Consider the following 27524-nt stretch of genomic DNA (forward strand, 5'->3'; position numbering starts at 1 on the left):
CACAGCATAACAAATTAATGAAGCGCGAGCTGCTTTGTAATGTAGAGTTTTTCAATGTGGCATCCCAGGCCACATAGGGATCCTCGAATTCATCTCTCTGGCTCCTAAATCTACCCTTTCTCATCCGCCAATGTTAGCACGATGTTAGGAGGAGCTAGACCCAATACTTAAAGTGCATTTGCCATCTAAAGGGTATTTTAAAGAAAAAATAAAATGTTGGCATCATTACTATTACTTGCCATGATCCTCAGTCTATTTTTGCCTTCCAAGTGTGCTTCTGGGAAATCCCTCACTGGGGAGGATTATTCTGTTTTTCTTCTAAATTACATCCAATCTGCCAATCCTGCTTCAAGGTCACAAACAGAATTTTACAAACACTTGGCTCCAAATAGGTTCCTAGAATTCTCTTTACAGAGAGTTCCTCTTCATCAAGATTGACCACCTACATTCCATCTTACAGACAAGGAAATTACAGCTCAGAGAAGCCAAAGAATGTGCCAGAGGCACAGAGCTGGTAGAAAGCAGGGTGGACAATAGAACCCAAGACCTTGTTTCTCACTCTGCAGCGCTCGCTACTCCACCACCCAGCTACCCAAATCAAAGAAACCAGCAGAGTCGGGTAGACAGAGCTCCTCTCGGCCCCTACTAACAGGAACAAACACTGGGAGAGAAGCACCGTGAAGGCTCTTCCTATCACTTACTAAGCGCACGTTTCATAGATTCTGAATCCTCACATCTGACAATTGGAGACACTGGGGCTCTGAGAGGTTAGGTGACTTTTTTTCAGCAAGGAAACAAGTGCCGATCCAAACCACGTCTGCTGGACTCCAAAGCTAGGCTTCTAAGACCATGAAAAGGGAGAGCAGTGAGGCAAAGCAGGGGTTAAAAGCAGGGGTTATGCCCTTCCCTGCCTCATGCACAGAGATTCTCCCGATTGGGTTGTTTTCTTTTTCTCTCCTTCCCCCAGGGGCCTGAGGAGCTGTCCTGGTGAAAGTGGAGGAAAGGAAGGAAGGCGCAGACAGCCAGTAAGAACTGTTATGGAAACAAAATAATTGTCTGGCTGGAAGAAGAGGGATCTCTTATAGTAAACACCGACTACAAAAACTGCCGAAGGCCCTAAAACGACCGAAGAGAAACTATGGTAGATACGGCACAGCAAGAACGTCAGGTTGCATAGATTTAAGCTATAAATGCTTCTGTGATGGTCCATTTTATATGTTAACTTGGTTTGGCTAGATGATCAGTTTTCTATATTAACTTCGTTTGGCTATCTGTCGTCGCTGTTCGACCAAACGCTAACCTAGAGTTTGCTGTGAAGGTGTTTTGTGGCTGTGATTCAAGTCCATGATCAGGTGGCTCTAAATAATGGAGATTATCCTAGATAATCTGTGTGGGGCTGAGCCAGTCCCTTGAAAGGCCTGAGGAGCAGAGCTGAGGCTCAGCTCATGCCTGAGGGTTCCAGCTGCCTCTCCTGACCTCCGGCCCTGCAGATTTCGGACTTGCCTTGCCTGACCCAGCAATGGCATAAGCCAATTCCTTGCAGTAAATCTCTTCATATGTATCCCTTACTGCTTCTCTTTCTCTGGATAATTCCTGACACAGCTTCTGTAAATGGCTGACACAAACCCCAAGAGGAATGGGGCTGCATATTCTGGCCCAGCAACCACAGACCTAGTAATGGTTTGGGGGTGGGAGGAGGCTCTAAAGGACATTTCCTTGGTGGTGGAGGCAGCGCAGGATGGAGGGGGGAAGGTCAGCTCCAAAACTGGATGCAGCCCCTCTCGAACATCCGAACATTAGCTCTCGAACAAAGGCAGGCCATGCTCCTGTGCTCACCCCCATTTTCCAGTCTACACTGAACAGTCTGGTGAAGACCAAGGTGATTCCTAAGTCACAGCGAAGAAGGGTGAACCGAACACAATTAACATCTCTGAAGAAATGAACCCGAGACTGCCAAGGGCAATGCAGATATTGAGCAGGGAGTCCTAGTGTAGCCGATCCAGAGACGGGCCAACCAGCAGAACATGCTGCTGGGAAAAGGCAGTTTTAAAACTTTTCCTGTAGTGAAATACGGGCATGACCTAGGTCCCAGTACTTAAGCCATTCACAGTACATTTTGCTGAAATGAGACCAGATAGGAGAGTCCACGCCACCTCCTCACTCAGTGAGTGAGTGACACCCTGATGTGGCTTGAGTTCAGTTCTGAAGTCCTGTCTGTGGGACAGTCATCAGTGGCTGGAGACAAGGGTTACAGAGGACATCACAGTCCCGCTCCTGAATGGGCGATGTGTGCTTGTCCCCAGTGAGGTCTCCATTTACCCTTCTGGAAAGTACGGGGCACCTGGATTATACCTGTCCCTCGACTGGTCACCCAATCACCTCCTTTGCACTATCTCTGACTGAGGGATAATGGCAGAGGCTCCAAGCAAAGGGGGGAAGGGGGGGGCGGGATCAGGGAAAAATGGACTTCAAACACCTGGGAGGTTCAATCAGCTTTAGAATGCCATGTCGTTTTTAAGGTGGCAGCCACCGTGGCTGACTTCCAGCCACTGGTAGAGCAACTGCCGACACTCTTCCTGAAGCTTCGCATGGTGTCTAGGAATACTGTGGTTATACAGTCGAACGTGATCAGGACCGCCTCCCACATCCAATCTTGGGGAAAATCATTTAACCTGTGTATTTTCCTCTATAAAAGGAGAACCCTGCCAGACAACAGTGGGTGATTAAAATCCAACATCCCTGGCTACACCTACTTGCTCTCATTCAAAGCATAACTTCACTCAACCCCGGAATAAAAATCTGGACATCTGTAATACTTTTAACAATCAAGATAAAAAAATTTTTTTTAAATCTGGGATATGTGATGTAAAGGGAGAAAGCAGGGGAAATCTAGCCCAAACTACTAATCCCCATCATTAAAAAATATTCATTATTGCTATTGCTAACACTCAGTGAGCACTTGCAATGTGCCAGAGACGATTCTAAACCCTTTACGTGGATTACAGCCACCATTTACTAGCTGTGTGACCATGTGCAAGTTAACTTAACCTCTTTGTGTCAGTTTCCTCATCTTAAAGTGAGAATAATAATAGTACCTACTTCATAGCCTTCTTATGAAGATTAAATAATATATGTGACATGCTTAGAAGAGTGCCAGCACATGGCACATGCTATGTTTGTTAAATATACACATACACATATATTCTCACAACACGTCACAAAAGTTGTCTGACAGATCGGGGTGGACAGGCCCCAGCTTATTCCTCGCTGTGGCAGGAACATAACCCTGTCTAAACTGCTAGGAAAGGATATATGAACCCCGTTTTCAAGGGCTGGAGCAGTGTTGGCTTCAAACAGCAGCTCTGACATCACCCAGCATCCTGTATCATCCAGAAACTATAGGCTCTCCAGAACAGGCTCCCTGTGATGCACATGGAGGGGCTACAGATCAAATGGGCAGTGACCACTGTGGGCTTTTGCCAAAGATGGCAGGTGGATAAGCCCCTGACTTCCAGACACACCCTGGGTCCTAGCATCCCAGCTGTGCCATTCACCACCCAAGTGGGAAAAAGCAGAAGCAGATCAATGATGACTACCTGGCCCAGTGACATTAAGGGCCCACTTTTGTAACAAAGACCCCAGGCCATCTGGGGACAGGATGTTAGGACCAAGGGCAAAAACAGATCTTGGGATACAAATCGTAACCAAGACAGAGAAACAAAAAAGGCTAAAGGGGCTCCTTCCTCCCCTGCAGAAATCTGCTTCCAAGCCAGGGAGTTAGGTGATGGAGGGTTGGAGTGCCAGAGCTGGGGGGCCTCAAGTAAACTTAATGACTCTGCCTAGGAAGGAGTCAGGCCATCCTGTAGTCCCTTCCAGACACGAGGACTGTAGGCCACCTTTGGGGATACTTACCAAGGGCCTCACTGTCTGCAGTTCACGAGAGGCCCAAGGCACAGCCATGAGCTTTCAGGTTAGCCCCACCAGAATCTTCCGAGAGATTATTTTCCCTCCCTCTCATGACATGAAAAAAATATTCTGCAACCTCCCTTAACAAAACACTTGCTTTTTCTACCGAACAGCTCTCTAGAGGATGCCCCACCACGTTAACCAAGGGCCCAGAGATGTTAACATTCGATACAACTGCCCAACCCACGAAAAGGGCAGATTTCGTCAGATCACCAGATTAGCCTCAGACAGTAAAACCTTAGAGGACGTCATGGGATTCTACATGAAGAAACACCAATCTTCCCCCCTTGGTGAAATCAAGTTTATATAACCTCAATTTGTTGTATGAAAGCAAAGCCTTCACAAGACTGAGGCCCCTGCACACAGACATGACACACAGCACACCCAGCAGAGCCAGGAAAAGTCTACGCCTGCCCGAGCCTCCAGGGCAGGATGTCGTGATCAGGAAGTCCACCCAGGCAAACCTCGGGAGGCCGAGGGCCACTCACTCGGCTCCCTGGCAACATCGCCAGCCTTAACCCAGGAGGCAGGATACATCCCGTGAAGTCTTTCCAAAGGTCTTTTTCTGAACAGGATTACCAGCTGAAACTGGACTCTCTCCAATGCTCTAATTGCCACAGTGACATTTAGGAAGAGCTCTCACCACAAAAGGGCCAGAAACTGGTTCCTAGGAAATCTGATAGTTGACTGACCCTAGTTCATGAGAGGCTCAAGCCCCTTATAATTAGGGCTCTTCTAGACAAGCCACAAAACCAACAGATAAGCAGCCTCTGGAACAAAAATGCACAGAACACAACCACTTGTACTATCCCACAAGACAGAGTGAGTCATTCCACAAGAGACATTTAAAAAAAGAAAAAAGAGAAACGAATCTTGAAACATTCAGTTATTTAATTTGCCTTTAGAAGAAAACTTAGTTGGGGAAGACCTCACTAAAAAATCCAAAATGGTATACCCAGACCCCTAGTATATAGGGGTGACACTTCGGTTGAGCAAAAAGTTTGTGTTTGTGTCCACAGCCCCAACCCATCTGCCACACACTGCTGCTCAGTCAGCCTCATGGAGGAGGTGCCTTAATTGTACTTGGAATATGAGCATTCTCATTTTCTCCAATTTTATTACAATGAGTTGAAATTCCTGGTCTCTTAACCATCTCTGCCACGAAATGGAAAGCTCTGTGAGGGCAGGCAATCCACGGCATTTCCCTCTGGCTCCTCCACACTTGGCACAGTTCCCAGCCTCCTGCAGGGACTAAAAACTGCGTGTTGGATGAATGAACAAGTAGACACATAAACCATCATACCAGGTATGCTAATGTCATGTTTTTCTAAACATGGGAAGAAGAACTGCCAAACAAGGGAAAGGAGAAAATTAGCAAAGAAAAAAAAAATCATTTCCAGATTTTTTTAATGCAATGCTGTGGAGAATATAGAAAAGAATTTAAAGTTGCCTCCTGCACAAGCAAACCTGAACATCTGAGTTATTCATAGGGCATTTCTGGACACCACAACCCTCAATTACACATCTCTTGGATTCATGAAGAGAAGGGCTGGACATGCGCTGTGGTGCGGGCTGGGCCTGCCCCTTCCTAGAGCACAGCTAAGCACACATCTGGGGCTATTTAACAACTGATTGGAAATTTTGCCTTCTGATTTCCAGTTAAATGCTGGGCACAGGAAAACAAATAGCACTTGTTTTTCACTGAGCCTTGTCAGTCATCCAAACTGCAGTGCAGACCAGAGAACTGCCTGTGGTTTGGTGGCAGAGGCCCAAAATATCTGGACCTCCCCCCCTCCCCAAGTTTAAGTAAAAGGAATAAACCAGATTTTGGCAACTTCAGCTTCTTCACCCATTCCTGCCTCCCTTCTCAGAAACACGAAACTAGATTTTAAATATGAAGCATGTTCCTGGTATTAATTTACATTTTTCATTAGGATTAAATTTTTATTTGTTTTTAATCCAAAGCCAACAGCATAGAGTTTGGTTTCTCTAGTTTATTTCAACTGCCCTGCCCTGATATTTACTTGGATTTGCTGAAGAGGCAGTGTTCAGATTACCATTTTCTGTTTCTAATTAAACAGGGATATAATATCTAACAGTTGTATTATCATCACAAAATCAGAGTTTGAAAGCTGGGAGGGATTTTAGAGATGTGCTGGTACCACCTCCTCACTTTAGAGGAAACTAAGGCCTAAGTAGTTCAGTGATAGTAGTTAAGGCTGGAGACATTTATCCAGAGCCAAGACTAGTCCTCAGCCTCCTGATACCCAAGCCAGGGTGTTCACTAGAAACAAAAACCTGAGTTACTTCTGAGTAGAGATAGCAGATAAAATATGGGACACCTAGTTATATCTGAATTTCAGATAAACAATGAATAATTTTTCAGTAAAAGAACGCCCCAAATATCACATAGACATACTATAAAATTATTTGTTGGTTATCTGAAATTCAAATTTAACTGGCCACCCTTTATCTTTGTTAAATCTGGAAACTCTACCAAGGAGACCAATAGGCCCTTCCTCTCCATACCTCCAAACACAGACATTTACATTCATTTCTTTCCTGATTTTAATAAATGGCTGGAAAAATTAACCACAGCACAGTAATCCCAAGAGTAAATGAGGTTGGCAGAAGTTGCTGCTTATTTCTCGAGACTTTCCTGATCTTAGACACCTTTTTTCCTTATGAGCAATTAAAGCAACTAATCCTGACACTAAGGAAGCTGGCCAAGACCTCTGGACTAGACATTTTATGTTATTAGAAAGCAGGCATTAGGGTCTCATTTGTAAACTGCTGCTTGTCCCAGGTCTCCAAGGCTGTAGACCCTGCAGGAGAGAGTGTTCATGTTTAGAACACAAAAAAAGGGAGGTTGTTTTCTTAAATCAGATAGGTACATAGAATAAAGTAAAAAGATTTTAAAATTTAGTTCATTAATTTTAATACCTTCCCTTTTAAAAAGTGTGCTGTAGCAAGTTTTTTCCTAACAGCTTTATTGAGATATAATTCACCCTTATTATAATATTATATAAAGTAAATAAATACCATAATATAATTCACCCTTATAATTCACTTTATTGAGATATAATATTCACCCTTTTAAACTGTACAGTGGTGTTTTTAGTATATTCGCAATTGTACTAATTCACCACTAATTCCAGAACATTTTTTTCACCCCCGAAAGAAACGCCATGTCATTAGTAGTCATTCCCCATCACCCCCTCCCACCAGCCCTTAGCAACTACTAATCTACTTTGTCTCTATGGATTTAACTATTTAGGACACTTCATATAAATGGAATTACACAATATCTGGCATTTTGTGTCTGGCTTATTTCATTTGTAATGTTTTCAAGGTTCACCCATTTCATAGTATGTATCACTACTTCATTCATTTAATGGCCAAATAATATTACATTGTATGGATATACCACTTTTTTATGCATTAATCAGTTGATGGACATTTTGGTTTGTTTGCACTTTTTGATTATTATGAATCATGCTGCTATGAACATTTGTGGACAAGTTTTGCTTTGGACATATGTTCTGCCCAACTGTTTTCCAAAGCACCACTTTATGTCCCCATCAGCAATGTATCTGGGTTCCAATTTCCTTACATCTTCAACAACACTTGTTCCTGTCTGCCTTTTTTTTATTACAGTCATCTTAGTGGGTGTGAAGTGGCATCTCATTGTGGTTTTAAATTTGCATTTTCCTGATGACTAATGATATCGAGCATCTTTTTATGTGTTTTTTAGCCATATGTGCTTTCTCTTTGGAGAAATGTCTATTCAAATTGTAGCATATTTTTAAAGATAATCTAGTGTGGCGGCTCTTCTCAATCTTTTTTGGCAAACTCAGGTTGAACGCTCAGACATCTATTGCCCAGCTGACCTACCCTTCTTTTTCTTCAGCGTGGAAATAATTACATAAATAAAAATAAGCTTAGATGATGCTTCTAAGACCGTTTTACTTGTAGTTTCAACATGATAGACTGAAAGAGTAGGATTATTTTTATTTCTGATCGCATTGAGGAACAACTCTAACCTGCCCAATATTCTCTGGACCATCCAAATGCCCAGAAAAAGGAAAACTATAGGCTGTGACAAGTTCACCGTGTGTGTGTGTGTGTGTGTGTGTGTGTGTGTGAGAGAGAGAGAGAGAGAGAGAGAGAGAGAGAGAGACTATTTGAGACTCAGCCTGAAACTATCCCACTTCATCTCACTCCCACTTCCCAGGTAACCAGAACAACCAGATAAAGGAACTACACTTGCAGAGGAAACTCAATTCCACTCTCTCCCTGCCTGGCACACTCCCTCCTGCCTACACCATGGAATCATGAGAAGGACTCAAATGATTTGACAGAAAAAAAGATACGTTTTATTAGACAGTATTAAAGTACAGCAAGTCCTCACTTAATGTCATGACAAGTTCTTGAAAACAGTGACTTTAGGCAAAACAATGCATAATGGCCTGGCCGGGTGTGGCTCAGCAGTTGAGCATCAACCTAGGATCCAGGCAATCGGGGTTTGATTCCCAGTCAGGGCACATGCCCGGGTTCCGGGCTCCATCCCCAGCTGGGGGCATGTGGGAGGCAGCCGATCAACGACTCTCTCCTCATTGATGTTTCTATCTCTCTCTCCCTCTCCTTTCCTCTCTCTGAAATCAATAAAGATATATTTTTTTTTAAAAAAAGCATAATGAAACCAATTTCACCATAGGCTAATTGATATAAACAAGAGTTAAGTTCCTATGGTATATCTCTGGTCACATAAACACTAACAAACTTCTAACTAAAGACCCAAAACACTTTTAATATTCACCACTGAAATAAACGTGGGCTACACATACATTTAAGATCAGCCTAGCCGGTGTGGTTAGAGCGTCGGCCTGCAGTCTCGGGTGCAATTCCCGTCAAGGGCACGTACCTGGGTTGCAGGCTCGATTCCCAGCCCCAGAAAGAGCGTGTGCGGGAGGCAACCGATCAATGTGTCTCTCACATTGATGTGTGTGTCTCTCTCTCTCTTTCTTTCTTTTCCTTCCACTCTCTCTGAAAAGCAATGGGAAAAATATCCTCAGGTGAGGATTTAAAAAAAAAGATTAATAAAAAACCAATAAGAAACTTCTTTTCCTGCCTGCCTGTTCCTGATCAGGGCTGAGGGTGGCAGAGCCTCTCCTGGCAGCGCAGGTGCCCGGCGGGGGCCCACCCTGGGCGGGACGCGCTTCCACCACAGGCCGCCCACACCCACGCGCACCCTCACTCAGACTGAGACCGCTCCGGCGTGCCAAGGAAACAAACAGGCGCATCTTGGGGACGGGGGAGGAAATCAGAGTCCCGGGAGAAGGCCCACGCAGACGTGGGGGCAGTGTGCGAACTCGACACAGACAGTGGCCCCGGCTGGGAATGGGCTGTTTTTCCCTTTTCAACACTTATAACAAGACGCTGCTGAACGAAACAGCATTGTTCGAGGACCTGCTATATAATGTTTTTAGTCACCCTCGTGGGTGGCTGAGACATTCTGAGCAACACAAGGCCCTGCTAACTAATTACGAAAGGTTTCCTTTTTTAATTTGGGTAGTTACAATAATGCAGACACTCGACTTAAATGAAAAGGTCGCCCCGATGGATGAGTAGATGTCATTATTTGAATTTTTCTCACCACAACTACTCAAAAATAGAAAAAGGAAAAAAACAATTGTTAAAGTATTGTAATTCTACCTAGAAAGTAAAGACAGCTTTGAGACGGGAACGCAGATCCTCCAGCAGCACATCAGGGAGGAAGCGAGGGCACCTGCATCTTAAACCGAGAGTCAAGGGACCCACCATCTCTCCTCAGCTCCTCTAAGGTCTCTGACCTTGGAGAGGACAGTGATGGAAACAGTTTCCAAAGACTCTGTGGGCCTTCTGATGCCTTTGGATGAAACACTGTATGCAACATAATTTCATTATCTCCAAACTTTCACTCAACTACTATAAACAGAACACACACTGACTCTACCCAGCAGTGCTCCCTCTGCTGCAGTGGCTGTCAAGTGGGTGAGCAGACCCTGAAATTCCTTGCAAGCTACAAGAGCCCCACCTTCCTCACTCTCAGTCAGGGAGGGCTGCCTAGTTTATGGCAGAACTCGCATCACTCGTGGCCTGCTGATCTGAGAACCTGAATGAACAACAGATGCTCCGCCATCTCTTCCAGGCCATGAAGAAATGTACAGATGGGAGAAAACCATCTTCCCTAAAGAAAGCCTGCTGGACAACAAGTCAGAGTTCAGTTGTCTGAGAATTTAAATCCTTGACTTCTCCCAATGCTGCCTTTCCCATGTTGGTAATTTTAGGTTCATCCCTTGATCTGCAATCTCCTTACATGGGATTAACTCCCAGTAGGGTTGATGTTAAATTGTTTACTAAGACTGTCTCCTGTTTTTCCATTGTTAGTGTGTTTTAAACCGATGGCCAAGAGGCAGTTCTTAATAGATCGTAAATAAAATTAAAGCAGATAAATAATAACTAGTTGTAAGATACTTTCCCTCAAAACCCACAGAGTGGCAGGAGGAATCCAGAAAGTGACCAGTGCAACTATGATAGATGTAGCCCACCCTTCTCATCTGGACCTACAGCCCAGAGAACCAGGGACTCCTTTCAGTATGGGGCTGGCTAACCTAGATGTTCCATAATTACAAATGTAAATTCAACATCCTTCCCAAGTGTTCTTTACTATGACAAATAATAAATAGCAACAAGAATGGCAGGTAATGTTTATGAAGTTATATTGGTGCCAAACCCTGTACCAAACATTTTATACATAATCTCATCTAGTCAAGATAGTGACCCCATGATGCGTGGGCTATTATTATTATTCCTATATTACTACTGAGGAAAGTCAGGCTTAGAAAAATTAAATAAGTTGCCCCAGGTTACTGCTTGGATTCAAACCAAGGTAGGCAAAACCTTTACTCATAACCTCTTCATTACCGGCCCAGTGTGGTAGCCCCTAGCTTCATAGAGCTACTGAGCACCTGACATGTGGCTCATGTGCCTAGAAACTGTATTGCTGATTTTAGTTTAAATTTAAATAGCCATATACAGCCAGTGCCTACTATAATGGATAGCACAGTTCTGCATTCTAAGGCCTAAATGTGACCTTATGATCATGGCCATTAGTCTTCCTACCACAAATACCTTTAATTACAGGAGATTGACCATGAATATGAAGGAAGCTGATTTACCATTAGATTTTACAGAGAAAGTCCTATCTGGGTTTGAGTCCCAGCTCTAGCTGTTTGATTTAGGTCCCTACTTAATCTCTCTAAGTCTTAGTTCCTCATCTGCAAATGCATCTGTAAAATGGGGTAAACACCTACATCATCATAGGATTATTATGAGAATTAAATGAGATAAAGTATCAGAGGGCTTACTGTAATACCAAGAGCTTACTGTAATAGCAACAACAACTCTGACTTTTGGCCTTTTAAATTTAGGAGTGATGAGAGTTTTAACTCTCAAAAAGGCTACAATTTAAGTTATCAGTAACTCCTACTTGTAAATGAACTTTTGAGCTAAATTTTTTTTATTTTGTAATTAAGTCACATTTACAAAATTGCAAATACATTACATAGAACTCTTACGTACCCTTAACTGCTTCTCCAGTTTTCAACATGTTGCCATACTTGCTTTATTATTCTACCTACACATTGTAGGTTTTTCTAAATTATCTGGTCCTTTACCACTTAATACTTACGTGTATTATGTTTCCTAAGAAGGATAATCTCTTGTGTAGTATTGAACCTAAATATGAGGAAACATTGCACACTACACCCATCTGCACCATGTTGATATTAATTTTGATCCCTTGGTTATTGCTGGGTATCTCCACCACATTTAATTACTGGGGGTTTTTTTGTTTGTTATTAATAAGTAACTTGAGACTATGCAAATATATATATTGTTCCACAAACTCCTTCCACTTCCACTAGATTCAGCATGTATTAATGACTCTTACTCTGATGGTAAAAATGATGGTTTTCTAACTCCACCATTCCTTCTACATTTATTGATGGGTATTCCACTATAAAGAGGATCTTTCCCTTCTACTTGTTTTACTCATCTATTTATCTGCTTATCAACTGCAATGACTATAGATTCTTCCTTTATTTAATGGGTACCTCTGAGTTTTTAAAAGTACTCTTCAAATACAAGTGACAGGAAGCTACAGATCTGTATTAAGAGTAATTAGTTAGGAAAAATTTATCCATAATACAAGAGAAACTATTAACTGAGGCCTCTTCTTATTTTGAATGCTGGGCAGGAGACATATAAAAGCTTAAAGCTCTACACTTGAGGACACTAGCATGTAGCTCTAGCAACAGACAATGCGAGCTACCACTGTGAAGTACAGTGTTGCTCATCAGCAGACATGATATCATACCCTAAAAATCCATCCAAACAACCCATCAATTTCTCCACAACTAGCAAACTTGAATGTTCTGGCAAATTTAAAAGGACATGATTTACAAATAGTAGGTAATATTTGGATCTTTCCACAAGAGCTGGGTTCCAGTTTTTTTTATAAAATACAAATGTTTTCATTTTGGAGCTCACTGTGTCACTTTCTCAACAAACAGATCTTCATATCAGAAACAAGGCCCGTGTTATATATACAAATAGAATGAGTTTGTATTTAGTTTGTGGTCAGAGACCACACACCTAGTGGCTATTTACAATATTTACATCGCTCGTGATGCCATGAGGGGGGTCTCAGAGATGGGACCAAAGCTCAGGCCACACAGAGTATGATCTCAGGTCCTGCTCTAATGTGCAAACTAGACTGGACTCACCATCCACAGAAGAAGGCATGTGAGTGGTGTTTGTTTACTGCAAATGTTTATCTGTCATCCAAATATTATTAAGAGCATACTCCACATTTAACACACTTCAATGAAGAAGTCTTGCAAAGTTTCAGGGTCATTATATCCTTGTGCTAAGGATTTCTGGGCGAGGGTTTCAAACGCTTACCAAAAAAAGTCTGGAGACGCCAATCGCAAGCCGCTCTGTCTTCAGATGCCAGACAAGGGGCTGTGGGGAGTTGAGCAGAAACACAACAGGCTTGTGGTGAATGTGGACTGAGGAGATGGGATTCAGGTGCAGAGTAACCTGGGAAGCAAGAGAAACAGGAGTCTTAGGACTGGCTTTCCATTAAAATCACTTAGCATAGTATCTGGAATACTTTTTCAAAGCTCAGCATTAACAGAAGCAAGCTATAAGCTACTTCAGATGATATTGCCAATATTTGACCATTTTTCATCACACAAAAAATGGCTATATCATACGCTTTAACCCACACGAACTTCAACTAAAACATGATTCGGCTCCCAGGAACAGCAGGACACAAACAGAACACACTGTTTTCAAAGTTGGCGAAGGCAGAATAAAAGTTACCTTCCCTCAGGACTACCTTATCCTTCAAGTCAAATGACTAAGCTGAAAACTGGAGCCCAGGACCCCCTGAGGGCGGGTCATCCCTCTGGATCGCCAGAGAAATGACTTCCTTGTCTTCCAGGTAAGCTCCAACCCCCCTAAAGCGAAGTGAGTTCTGCCAAAGAAAAGTGTCGAAAGCTAAGGGAAAGGGGCTGCCAAGGGGAGCTGCCAGTGCTTTCATCATCACGGCTATTGGCTTGAAGGGATTTTCTAAAGAAATGAAGCACAGAGAACACACAGAATAAAAGCTGATCATGTACAGCCCCAGCCCCAAAAAAGAAAGAAAAAAGAAAACAGGGGAAAAAACCATGAGCCTGGATAGGAAACTACGGCCGCGTTGATAGCGGATCAAGGACTGTTTCTCGGAGGTTACCAGAGTCGGCATCGGAGGCATCAGAAAGCACCCGAGGAGAGCAGGGCCCAGCGGGCTCAACCCCGTCCTCCCGGAGCACAAGGTCACTCGACGTGAACAGGGGAGGGCGAAAGGGTAGATACAGAAACTCTGAACACAGATGCTTCATACATGCATGCTTCACACTGGCTTTCTGCAGGGGAGGGGAGGGGAGGGGAGGGGAGGCGAGGCCCAAGGATCCCGTATTGAAACAAACGCAACTCACCAAAGAGCACCACGAAGCGATAAGGGAGGGAAAGACAGAAAGGACTTCAGCTGGAAAGACAGACCGAGTGCTGCACTGGGAATAACAGCCCATCTCAGCATAATCCTTATGAGGATTCAAGGTTAGAGATCTATGCTTGGGGTCTATCCAGTCATCAGGGACAGAGCCCTCAACGCTGGGCTACTTTACATCTCCCAGAGGCTGCTGGCCCACTTTGATCCTGAGGTATCTTTACCTTTTATGGGAGGGACCGCCTGCCGGCGTCACTTATCACAGTACACTCTCAGGTCGTTGGTAATAAGGTGCCAAACTTTACTTACCTTTCAATACCTCTGCCTTAGCACATGGCAGCCGCTCAGTAAATGCTGGTTGGTTATTTAATTTTCCAATTTTCAACACCACAAAAGTATTGTATTCTATGACTAACATGCACTATAGTACATAATACCATCTCTCTCATTAACTGCTGAGTGTGTGTTTTAATCTCTGAAATAGACGATAAATACTCTGTAGGCAAAAATATGTCTTATGTTTAATACTGTGCTTAATACAGAGTAGATCATTTTTAAGTGATTGATTTATCACAGCAAATTCATAAATTTATGTTACCTAAAAGGTAAAAATTAAAAAAGGTTGAATATATTAATAGGTTCAAAGGGATTTAGCTAGCTAATTTACAGAAAAGTTAAAAAACAACAACAACAACAAAAACCCACAAGCAATACTCAAACTATCAAGAGTTATTTCCATAAGACAGCTAGGGTCATTTTTATATTTGGTGTAAAGAAAAGTACTGAAAGCAGAGTACTAATGAACAGTATGTCAAGTATAGCCACAGCAGAATAAAATGTTCCTTAGTTGTACAGACTCTACCTCATGGCATTTTGGAGATGCTATCTGCATCTAGAAATAAACAGATTGATCACCACTATAAACAGCAGAGGCGATGGATACAGCAGGGGAATTAATTGTAGCATTAACTAACTGCACCAGTAAACAGAGAGATGCACACTACAGAGAGCACATACTAGGGAGAGTGAAGGAAGGAGACGAAATCATTACTTGTCCAAGAGTATCTGAAAAAAGAAACACTCTGTCACTAACAGTATGCCAGTAAAAAGTTTCCAGATGTATTCATTCCAAAACTGTTTACTGAGCATCATGATGGCACAAAGAATAGCAATGTATATCCACAGAAGGTACATCAACTCTTTTTCTGATGACTTTCTTTGAAGCCCTCTGGCATACGATTCTTCTTGGAGTACGTAGATAAAATAGTAATAAATATATAACTCAAATGAAAAAGACTTTTTTTTAAAAAACTTAAGAAATGAAAAGAAAAATAAATATGAGACATATTGGTGCTTGGGTCCAAAATTTTCCAGATGGTCAAAAGTGTCAAGGTCTGGCTTGTACAATCAAGGAAAGATTTCTAGGAGCCCCAGTTCTCTGAGCTTTCCTGGAAACGGCTCCCTCTTCAATATGTGGCAATGTCTAGCCAAGATGAATCCTCGACTCTGGCACATGGGGCTTAGGCAAAGCCCCAAAAACCATTTGGCAAAGAAGAATTCACACTATGATTGGGAAATTAAAAGAAAAATATTCAACACTTTTTTAGAAAAGAGCATTTGGCAGGAACAGAAAGTCCCCCAAGCACCCCCTCTTCTAATCCCTCAGGACCTTCCTCTTCTATCCTTCCTCCACTTTAATAAATCTTGCTGAAGGAAGATAAAGGACAATAAAAGCAACAAACAAAAGAGTGAAGGTTATAAGAGCTCCTGGAAACGTGGGCAAAGCATACCTGAAATACCTCTCAAAGAAGCCCTGCCTAAGGTATCTAATTTCTCTCAGGCTGAAGAAAAAAAAAAAAAAAAAAGCCCTCCAAAATAAAAGAAAAAGAACATCCTCTTAAAAACCAATTACATAGCTCAGGATAGATTATAGTTAAAAAGATAAGAATATGCTGCTGAAGATTTTCATGGGTAGATTACTGTCTGGTGACCATGGTCTAAAGACCAGAACCAAAGCACAGTGTAGCACAAAAACAGCCAATGGAGAAACTATACAAATGGTACCCAATCATTTCCAGCTTGGAAATCCACACAGTAAAGAGCTGACTCTCCATTCTATGTCAAATTTACATAAAAATAAAGGTCATCAGTTTTCCATGGGCTTTATAAATAAAAGAGAACTGAACCAATGGGCCATGTGACTATGAAGGCTATGGGACTACAGGGGCTGCATGTAAATAAGGGAACAAAGACTAGTCTTTAAATTGGTGGCTTCTTTGTTAATCTTTGGGAGTCACTAACCATTTGATTTCAGAGCTCAATGTAAGACATGAACCCCATCCACCAGCACACTCACACACATACAAAACTCATATGCACACTAAATTTTGTAAACCATGTCAAGAAAATACATCCATCACAGGTCCCATGAACTCCATGTTAAATACCCATCAACCCATTGTAGAAGAGCAGAAAAATTCTAACGGCAGAAATAGAAACAAAACAAAAAGACTTCACCTAATGAAACTAGAAATTATACCTCTGGTCTTAAGATGTCATCCTCTTAGGGAAACAACTTAACAGATAACTCAGATCTGAAAATCTTTCACATGCAGATTCTGCGGCTTTGGTGACCTCTTTTAGCTATTCTTTGACCACACTGTTGTCCATAAAGCCTAGTCCAGAAGAGCGTGCTCTAATCATGTTTGTCTCAAACAGCGCTGAATTTCAATCTTCCTGATGGCGTGAGAAAATGCAAGGAAATGTGATCTGTCACATTCCATATGTAGACACTGTCCCTCATTCATTGCTGATCCCTCCTCAAAATGAAAGAAAGCTAATTGGGCTAATCTGTTCTACAACATCTATTTATACTAAGTCTTCAGAGGTTATCTGTGCACTTCAACAAACTACTGGATGTAATGAATGTATTTCTCTTATTTCATAAAGAATTTCAAAGTAAATCTTTTCTGAGTACTTTTCTGGGGAATCGGAACACAATTTTGACCGAAGTCAAAGCCAACTCTAAGGAGCATAAAGCCCCCGAGGGGAAGATGACCTGCCTTTCTCCCAATTAGGAAGCTCCCACATTGTCACCAGAATACAACAAGGATGATTTTCTCTGCACCTTGTTAGGGCGAAGACCTCTCAGTTCTCCAAAGATAATCTTTGATAAGCAAAAATGATATATTGTCTCAAACTCTGTAAATCATGTTATGAAAATAACTTGTGTACTACCTTACAGTAAAGAAGAAATAAACAAAAACCCTATTCTCTTTATGGAAAGACACCATATAAAAATGGCTTTGGCCTGGCTGGGCGTGGCTCAGCGGTTGAGCATCGACCTAGGATTCAGGAGATGGAGGTTTGATTCCTAGCCAGGGCACATGCCCGGGTTGCAGGCTCGATCCCCAGGATGGTATGTGCAGGAGGCAGCTGATCAATGACAACTCTCTCATCATTGATGTTTCAACTCTCTCTTTCTCTCTCCCTCCCTCTCTCTGAAACCAATAAAGATAAAGATATATATATATTTTAAATGGCTTTGAATTTCCCAGGATTCACAGTAGAGATGCAAGATATTTCTACCATAGTGATTTCAAAAACCTCTGCTCCTGGGGTGTCAAAACAAACAAAAGCAAATTGACTGAAACAACTGATAAGAGAACCTAACAGTTGTCCAATTTTGCTAACATGTCAGTGAGGATCTATTTCAACATTTCTGATTGTTTTAACAGCCCCTATGGATTAGTGAAACAATGAAGTCATCCAAAACATTACCAGAGAGACTCCTGTTCTCTAAAACCAGACCAAACAATGCTCTAAAATGAATGATCCAATAATTAGTTTATAGAGAGATAGATAAGAAACGAACTCTAGCAGTGTGTCTATAATCAAGACCCATAAAATCACACCCTGGGCTGTACATAGCCACCACCTATCCCCTCTTTAGAGATAACGAGATACCCACTTATCAACAGTGTTGGTAGTAACTAAAAACACCCTGAATCTGGGTCCTGTAGCACCCATAATTTACACAGATGGGCAGGCAGTGAGACACAAATCTATTTCAGGACACAAGGGTATCATAGCTGAACTCGAATTTCACTTACATTTGGACAAGATGACTTTTAGGAGCTCAAATCTGACCCCAGATTCATATGAAATGGGCAACCAATTGCTGGGAGTGGCTAACAGTAGTTAGTTGCTGCTGCAGTGCTTTAAAGTGTATTCCGGTCTGAGGAACCCTTATAGCTGACCTTTTATTTGCCATTGCTTCTTTCACCATTTACAAATTTGTATCAAAAAATTCCCTTGCCCAGCTGGTGTGGCTCAGTAAGTTGAGCACTGTCCCGTGCACTAAGCGGTCGCCGGTTAGATTTCTAGCCAGGGAATATGCCCAGGTTGTGGGCTCAATTCCTGTACAGGGTATGTAGGAGGCAGCTAATCGATGTTTCTCTCTCTCCCTCTCCCTCTCCCTTCCTCTCTGTCTAAAATCAATGAAAACATACTTTTTAAAAAATTCCCTTAAAATATTCTTGGAGGGGTGGATTTGGAGCTTTAAAATTTTTCCTTATTATTTTATTTTTACATTTCTCTGAATTTCTAGAAACAAATTAATCAGTTGGTGCTGAATTCAAGGAATCTTAACCCCCTAAGCATCTCAGTTCCCACCAAGGGAGTCAACTGACCATTCTCCCTGGTCCCAGCAGCACTGAGGTCAAAGATTTCACACTTCTATGACAAATGATACCAAAATGATTTCACACTGCTATCCCAAGTGGTATCTAAAAGATTTAACAGTGCTATGGCAAAGGACAGCAAGCTCCTTCCTAATATTTTGTCTTGAAACCCTTAACATAATGACAGGGACACAGCCAATCAATCCCAAAACGAATTCCTCCTCCTCCCAGCAAGGATGAGATTCAGGATTCCCTGGGAGCCTCTGAATATAATCTAATGTGACCACAACACAGAAAAAAACAACCACCTAAAATGAAAGCCTGAAATGTGATGCAGAGCTAAGTCTGCCCTCTCTGTTCTATATTTTGAATACCCTGGAAAAATACTTGGAACTAAATTTGGGTTGGGGGTTGAGGCACAAGAACTCATATAAACAGAAGAATATTTATGAAACAACAGGTCATGATCCTCCAAAGGGGTCTCCTGGGAGAGTTATAAGGGGATTCCAGGGACCCTAGCCCTTCGTTCCCAGAGTAGCCCACAGTTTGGTCACTTACGGAGAAGAGAGGAAGGGAAAGGGAGACACTGGATGTGATATGTTCTGGGGCAGGAACCTACTGCTGGAGCCCTCGGCAGGCCGCTGCTGACCAGCAGGCACTTTTCCATTGTCCTTTGCTATTAAGCATCTGTCATCTGAATACCATGCTGTATGTCACTCACACACCATGGCCTTTCAGGATCCTAGCCTACAGCACCCTCCTGCCAGCCCCTGGACGATCATGTGCATCCAGCTCAACATGCAATTTCCAGTAAATCTTTCCACATCCTGCAGGCAGGGCTGGAGCTCAGCACTGCTCCCACAGACCACACTCGTGTGTCTACTTGCACATGGCACTGTAATAACCAGTTGAGATGTCTGTCATTTACTTCCCCACCCCTTACAGTGTGAAGTCCTCAAGACATTTTTTGAGGGCAGAAACTGAGTCACACTCATTTCTACATCCTTGGGCCTAGCATGGGGCTGGACAGCTAGTAAGCAGTCAACAAGGTTTCTGGAAGAATCAATAAAAGTTATTCATGGAATGTGACTCAAGTATTATTACAGAGCCATATCGTTAAGGTTTTCTGGCCAGAAAGGGGTGGGGGAGGACATTAACTTCACTATCAAGCTTGACTTCAACTCTAAAACAGAGTCAAGAAAAGCAGATTCCAACTCAGTCTACAAAAATGAATGACAGGGGCTGCCTAGAATGTATGCTGGAGAGGAATCGAGGCCACATCCAGGCTTTGTGGGAGTCAACGCACTGACGTCCTTGGCTGTAGGACAGTTCTTATGCCATGTATGGGAACCACACTAAGCAAAAAAAGAAAACAGCTTTTAAGAATCTTTAATAGTTATGCAAATACAAATATGTAAAATGTGAAAAAAACCTTTGGAGCATGTTTTCCTTCCCCAGGACAGATAAAGATAAAAACATTCCAACCAAATGTTCTACTGTCTTTTAGAGCAGTGATTTTCAATGGGTATGCCACAAGAATATTTAAAACATGCAATACCTGACCATTTAGTGAGGGGCACTGACCTCTTTTCCCTTAGATTGTCAACAAAAAAAAAGGCAATAGCACAATAGCCACCCAGTGCGAATGAATCAAAATTATACCCTTTTTTGTTGTTAGATTAGCACAAAATATATTTTTTGGTGTGCTGTGGAGTTTTAGTAATTAGTCTACATGTGCCGTGAGATGAGAGAGGTTGAAAATCAGTGTTTTAGAGGCATAGAATTTTAAATGCTTTTCATTCAGGCAATGAAGTGTGTTAGAACAGTTAGAAATTAAAATTCTAGACAAATTGAAGGGACTCAATATTTGCACATTGATTGATGTGAAAAAAAGTTTGTTAATTTTTTATATTCCTTGTCTCAATAAATAGTTCATTCCAAATACTTTATTATTGTTTTCTAACACTAATATATAACCAATGTTCCATATAATTATCCACTATGTAAATTTATTTTCTGTCAACTTCTACTTTTTATAAAGAGAATCACTGGGGTGACCAGTGGAAGCTGATTTTAAAAGCAGGCATAGCAAGAACCTGATTCCCGCATGACCTGAGTACTGAATTAATCATTTCCACTTGCCAGCTGCAGTCACAGATCTCAATAAAGATTGCTGCTTAAGCACCATCTTAAAGTTAGTAAATTTGTAATGGCCAAAAAACCCACACAAAATCTACTGGCATTCAGGTAGTAATTTAAGATATACTTCAAGCATCAAAGGATGGCATTTGAATTCCCCTGAGCTAGTATAATAACCTGAAGCTGATAAGGAATTCTAAACGGGCACACAGTCTCAGCTTTCTGGCACAAAGGAGAAATCTGGAGAGGAGTAATTACTAAGCTACAGGCATTCAGAAACACTACACTTGAGTCACTGATGTTAGTAAGAATAGTGGTGGCAACGATAGTGACAGCCACCATTATTTTCTTCCAAGGAAAGATAATAGGCCGGTCCAGGGGTCCTTCTATCTAGTTAAGACTTGCTGTTCTCATCAGAAAAAAAGGTGCTTTGTGTAATTATCTAATTATTCCCATTTTAAAGATGAAGAAATTGGTGCTCAGAGGTAAATAATTTTTCCAGTCATACTGCTACAAAGTGGCAGTGCCAAGAGTAGAATGAATTTCTCTCATCACGTCTTCCTCTCTTTTCTCCCTACCTTCCCACCCCACCCTCAATCTTGGGTGCTGGCCTCGGGGCGCAGGAGAAGACAGGGAGCTACTGTAGAAGAGCAAGAGGCAGGAGCTATTTTGCTTCTGGAAAAGAAAAGAAGAGAAAAGAAGAAAGAGAAAAGAGAAGAGAAGAGAGAGGAGGGGAGAGGGAGAGGGAGAGGGAGAGGGAGAGGGAGAGGGAGGGGGGAGGGGGGAGGGGGGAGGGGGGGAGGGGAGGGGAGGGGAGGGGAGAGGGGAGAGGGGAGGGGAGGGGGGAGGAGGGGAGGGGAGAGGGGAGGGGAGAGGGGAGGGGAGGGGGGGGAGGGGAGGGGAGGGGAGGGGAGGGGAGGGGAGGGGGGAAGGGGGGAGGAGGGGAGGGGAGGGGAGGGGAGGGGAGAGGAGGGGAGGGGAAGGGAGGGGAGAGGGGAGGGGAGGGGAGAGGGGAGGGGAGGGCAGGGGAGGGGAGGGGAGGGGGAGGGGAGGGGAGGGGAGGGGAGGGGAGGGGAGGGGAGGGGAGGGGAGGGGAGGGGAGAGGGGAGGGGAGAGGGGAGGGGAGGGGAGGGGAGGGGAGGGGAGGGGAGAGGGGAGGGGAGGGGAGGGGAGGGCAGGGGAGGGCAGGGGAGGGCAGGAAGAAAGGAAGGGGAGTGAGTTGTGAGCAAATGCCGGGGAGCTAGCACAACCTGAGAGGTCCCTGAAACTCCACAGGGATAGGCCAACAAGAGTTTCTGTGAACAGCGATGTCCACAGTGACAGCTAAAATTGTCTGAGTTGCTTTGATGCAAATAGTCCTCTGTCTCCTCTACAAAGCTTTTATAATGCTCACTGTTCCCATGAATGAATGCCCAAATGGAACTAAAAATGGTGTTGGTTATGTTTCAAACCCAAGTGAGTCCAGTGTATCTCAGACACATCCCGGGAGGTGGAGATGGCCACGAGAGCTCTAAGGCTCTGGCAATCTGCACAACTGGCCCCTCCTCTGGATTTCTAGAGGCCATGGGATTAACAGAGGTGCGGCCAATCATACCTTGATCTCCAGGGGCTCCCAGCTGAATATGTGGATTAGACCAAATTACTCTCTAAGGAAACTGAATTCTAGTCAGGGTAGGGAAAGCTTGGAGTTCATCTGTGAAGTCTGGTTTCCTTTGAAAGCTCTAAAAAAACCAACTCCTGAAGTTCTCAATACCGGCCCCCTAAGGCTATTTATTCTGGTCTCATGCAGCCAGGTTATGATTTTAAGTGGAAATGTGTTTAGAGGAGCTTTTGTTTCCGTGTTACATGGCCTATCTTGACAGAGGGAGAAGTAATTCAGAAGTCAAAGGTGGAGAACATGTTATCATTCTGTGTTTTGGGAGCATTTTTCCTGAAAAAGCATTGTTTTCTTTGATCAAATGTCCCGCTACCTTGCAGAAGCATGGAATTTTATATGTTTTTAATCTAGGCAGTGAGCTGTGTCAGAACAAATGCAGTTTGTAGTGTTTACATTAGAGTTCAGTACCTTTGCCTGTTTTCCTCCTCAGAATCAGTTTTTACGGTAAGACCTATGATCACAGAAAGCAGGGGGAACGTTGCCAAAATATGCACACAGAACTTGGCATGCTGCCGCTGAGAGGTGTCTGAGATGGGACGATATCTTCCGACAGCCGGTATCGAAGGGTTGATGAGGCACCATTAAAAGTCATTCAATACATTTGTTCTAACTGGAAAGGGACAGAGCTACAATAAAGAGTAGGATACCTGGTAACAAACTGATTACAGCTACTCTATATCCTTAAAATCCTTTAAGCGGTTATTAATAACCTGGAGGAAAAAGGAAAATAAGTGAAAGAAAGAAGCAAAAGACCTAAGTTGTAGAAGTCTGAAGTTCCTTATTTAGAGTGAGCGATCCTGTTGGCATTTATTTATAGGTAAATCAGAACTGAGTGTCATAGCAGGGACTAGGAATGGATTTTACCTCAGAATGTAACAGGTGCATATTCTAACACAAACCATTTGATATCCAAGTTGTATAACTAATACTATACCAGTCATTCATTTCCCAGTAATGAAGAGGCTGTAATCCTGTCAAAACCATACACGTAGTCAGCAAATCTAAACCCTGATTAATCAATTCATATTATTGGGAATTAGTGAATGGATAGAGCAATAGCAAAAAAATGAGGCAAATCAATTCATTTCCAAGTGAATAATTAAAATTGTTTCCCTTACAGGACACAGGGAAATATGAGGTTCTGCCTTAATATTTAGAAATGCCAATTGTGTCTTAACTTTACATGCAGAGTCTCATTTTTTATGCATAAAACATGAAAAAAAATTACCTTCTAATCTCTGAATTTTGCTCTGTGTGTTACACGTGGAAGGCACGTATATAGCTGGAACACCTGTATTTGGGACAGTATGGATGGACCTAAAGAATACTATGCTAAGGGAAATAAGCCAGGCAAAGAAAGACAAACATCACATGATCTCACTTACATGTGGAATCTAAAGAACATAATAAACTGATAAACAAAATAGATTCAGTGACACAGAAGCATGGAACAGACTGACGAATCTCAAAGGGAAGGTAGGGATGGGTGGGTGGGGGGAGGTTAACTGAAGAATTTATATGCATAACCCATGGACACAGACAATAGTGTGGTGAAAGGGTGGGTACAGGGCAGAAGGGGTCAATGGGGAAAAAAAGGGACACCTGTAATACTTTCAACAATAAAGATAAATTTTAAAAAAACAATAAACAGTAAAAATAAATTAAAAAATAAGAAGAGTCTGGAAAGTATTACAAAGGCTTAGTTTCCCATACAAATGGAGAAGGTGTAAGCTACTCTTTCATAACATAGCTCTAAAGAAATTTTCTAATTCTGTAATCAGATGCTAAAATGCTAAAAGGTATAAAAGCTATTAAGATTAAACAGCTTAAACTGTTTCATAATTCAGTCAAGACCTAAATGCCTATTAGGTCACCAGCTGCTAGTCTTCTACTTCTTTTCAGCAAAACTACTACAGTCTACCATTCTGTTTCTGACTCATCCTTTGAAAATAGTTCTAATAAGCACTAAGTAGAGCCAAAGCAGGAAAAGTAGAATGGGGGTGGGGGGGTATTACAAAACATTCAGGCTTAGATTATAAAGTTAAATATTCCAAAATTATAGGTATCATGTAGAAATAATTAAGACTCTGCCATTCATGATGTTCAGGTAGAAAAAAGAAATTTGACTCGTGACCAATTCATCTATAAAACTGTGATTTGAAATAAGCAAAATCTATCCATATAATAAAATATTATTCTGCCACAAAAAGATGTAAGTACTGATACATACCACAACATGGATGAACCTTGAAAACGTTATGTGAAGTAAAAAAAGCCAGGCACAAAAGGCTCCATGTTGTATGATTACATTTACACGAAAGGTCCAGAGCAGGCGAATCCATAGAGCAGAGCAGTACGTAGGGCAGGGCCCAGGGCTAGGGGAGAATGGAAGAGACTGCTAATTGGTACGGAGTTTCTTTGCGGAATGAGGAAAATGTTCTGGAAAGAGACAGTGGTGATGGCTGTCCTACACTGTAAATGTACAAATGCCACTGAACTACACACATTAAAATGGCTAAAGTGGTAAATTTTATGTTCTGTGTTTTGTAACACACACCAAAAAGATGTGATTTGAACTTTCATATGGGATGAACCAGACCATGTCTTGAGTTTCAAATCTCATCTGGAAAGACCTTCATGTGATACTACAAGGAACACAGTTTCTCTGAGAAGGCTGAAGGGTCACACCAATACTCAGCACTTCAGATCTAAGGCGGTCAACACTAAGCCACACACTAAGCTAGCCTGTGTTTCCTACGCATTTTTCATTTATTCAAACAGCATTAGTTCAGTACCTATGACATGCTGGCCTATCTTTCCCCAGTTTGCTCACAGTCCAGAGGGAGACGGACACATGAAGAGATGATGATAATACAGCGCCAATACTGACATGCGGCCAGAACGTGTGAGGGGACAAGAGGGTGTCAAGGGTCAGGAGAGGCAACAAGAAGCTTGGGCTGAGTCCCCAGGCAGAACATTTTGGACCCAAACTTCTCTGTTAAGAAACAGGCAAAATCCTCCAACACGATAAATTTTCTTGCTCCTTCCACTCCTTCTTAATTTTCTGAACTACTTGGATTTGCTGGATGACCACTCGGCAGAGGTGTCTTAGAAACAATATTCACAAACCAAGTACAAGCTAGACTGTACAAGCTAGACCGAGCACTAAGACCCCTTCTGACTACAGACTCCATGGCTGTATTATCGAATACCTTTCTTTAAGACTCTCAGAATCACTTGGCCCACTTCCTATTTCATTTCTTCTCTAAAGAGATTTGCTAGATTTGTTTTTAAAAATCCATATATTTAATAAGCAATACAATAAGTTCTTTGAGAGAGTTTCTCGAGAGTACTTATTTCAAAAGAAAGTGATACTGGGATACAGCAAATCTATTAGGAAGTGATAACAGTTCTTTAGCATTTCATAAAAGGTTCAGAGTGCTGTTGTGCTAGGTTCAGATCACATCTGCCCATGTCTTGGTACATTCGAGTCTGTGGGAGCTTTTTGCCTCTTGTTGATAAGCTCAGATTCTAAAATTAGAAATTAGCTTTGAACAAGGCATCCTTCTTCATAAATTATTAATTAAATCCCCCCTAAACTTTGAAAGAGATCAAGCAAGCATACAGGATTGTTGAGAAGGTTAAATAACTTATATTTATGGTAAATATAATTCTTTGTAAACCCTGAAGTGTAAGGAAAATTTTATTACTCTCTCAAAGAAAGATGATTAAAAGTTAAATTTTTTCAGACCATTACAGGTGAAAAATATTCTAAAATATCCTTGTTTTTAGAATAGGGAAATCTGACAAAGTCAGTCATCATCAGATTCCATATCCTTAAGCAAACTTTTTAAGCAGAGTTAACAGGTGGTAAAACTATATGATTCTTGCGTCTTCTATTAATTTTCCACTCACCATGGAAGGTTCCCAGTCCAAACTGAGAAATAAAGTATGGCTGATATGCAAAATGGGTATCAGCCTTCCTAGGACGGTGAATGACCTGCTGTTTCAAGGGTCGGGGGGATCTTATATCAACCTCAAGCTACCCTAAGAATATCTTAGCACCTAAGAAACTGCCTTTTGATTCCTACCTTATGGCTTAAAATGGGATGCATAAAGTAAAATATGGCTAACCAGCAGAGCATAATGACTGAGGGCATGGACATTTGCACCAAACTCCCCGAGTTCAACCCCAGCTCCATTAATTCCTTAGCTGTGTGACCTTGGGCAAACTGCTTGACCTCTCTATGCTACTACTGCATCACCTAAAAAACAGGACAATAGTACCTCCCTTTTAAAGTTATTGTAAGGAACAAATACTAGTCAAGTTAATACTAGTAAAGCACTCACATGCTTGCCTCATAGTTTAAAATTATGTATTAGCTACAGACAGGCCCACACAGATTTCAGGAACTCTGCACAGTAATCACCTGAGGCACCAGGAGAACTTCCTCTTATAAAGCTGGATCTCTCAGGTCCTCTCAAACTGTTTTCCTTCTTCTGAAGTGCTCTCCATTCACTACTGTGGAAACTGCTCCTACCAGAGCTGTTTATAAAATGGACGCACTGCTCTACTGTGGTTTAGAAATTCTCAAGAACCACCTATATGCAGAGTCGGCAAACGAGACCTCTCAATTCTGTTTAGAAAGGTAGAGGCATGTATTAATATACTTAATTTAGTTGCAGTTTCACATTTTCACATGGGATGAATTTTGTTCACTTCATAGAAAAAAATACCATGTTTCTAAAGAAGGTTTCGTGTGAGCAGTGCCCCCAGAGGAAGATGAAGCTCTTCCCAGTGGAAGCACCTGACCTTCTCTTACAAGGTCCAGCACCTGCTGCCTCATATTAAGTTAACTCTGCACATGTCAACTATCTGAAAGGAGAGGCTGGGACTTGCCTTTTTATCACCTTAGAGCCTAGTCTGATACTTGGCACTTAGTAGACACTACATAAATATTTAATGATGAGTGAGTGAACAAAC

At 42.1% G+C, this 27524-nt stretch overlaps 1 protein-coding gene across 2 annotated transcripts in view; it reads right to left on the minus strand.

Annotated features, from left to right (window-relative positions):
- The window catches only part of TGFBR3 (transforming growth factor beta receptor 3), a 183838-nt gene that overhangs the window by 56563 nt on the left and 99751 nt on the right, over positions 1 to 27524 (minus strand). For both annotated transcript variants that reach the window (XM_087820584.1, XM_087820583.1), the window contains exon 4: positions 12973 to 13110. In XM_087820584.1, the coding sequence (XP_087676710.1) occupies positions 12973 to 13110 (138 nt within the window). The remainder of the gene's footprint in view (positions 1 to 12972; positions 13111 to 27524) is intronic.

Source organism: Miniopterus natalensis, chromosome 9 (assembly GCF_054644295.1).
Source record: "Miniopterus natalensis isolate mMinNat1 chromosome 9, mMinNat1.hap1, whole genome shotgun sequence".
Lineage (NCBI taxonomy): Eukaryota > Metazoa > Chordata > Mammalia > Chiroptera > Miniopteridae > Miniopterus > Miniopterus natalensis.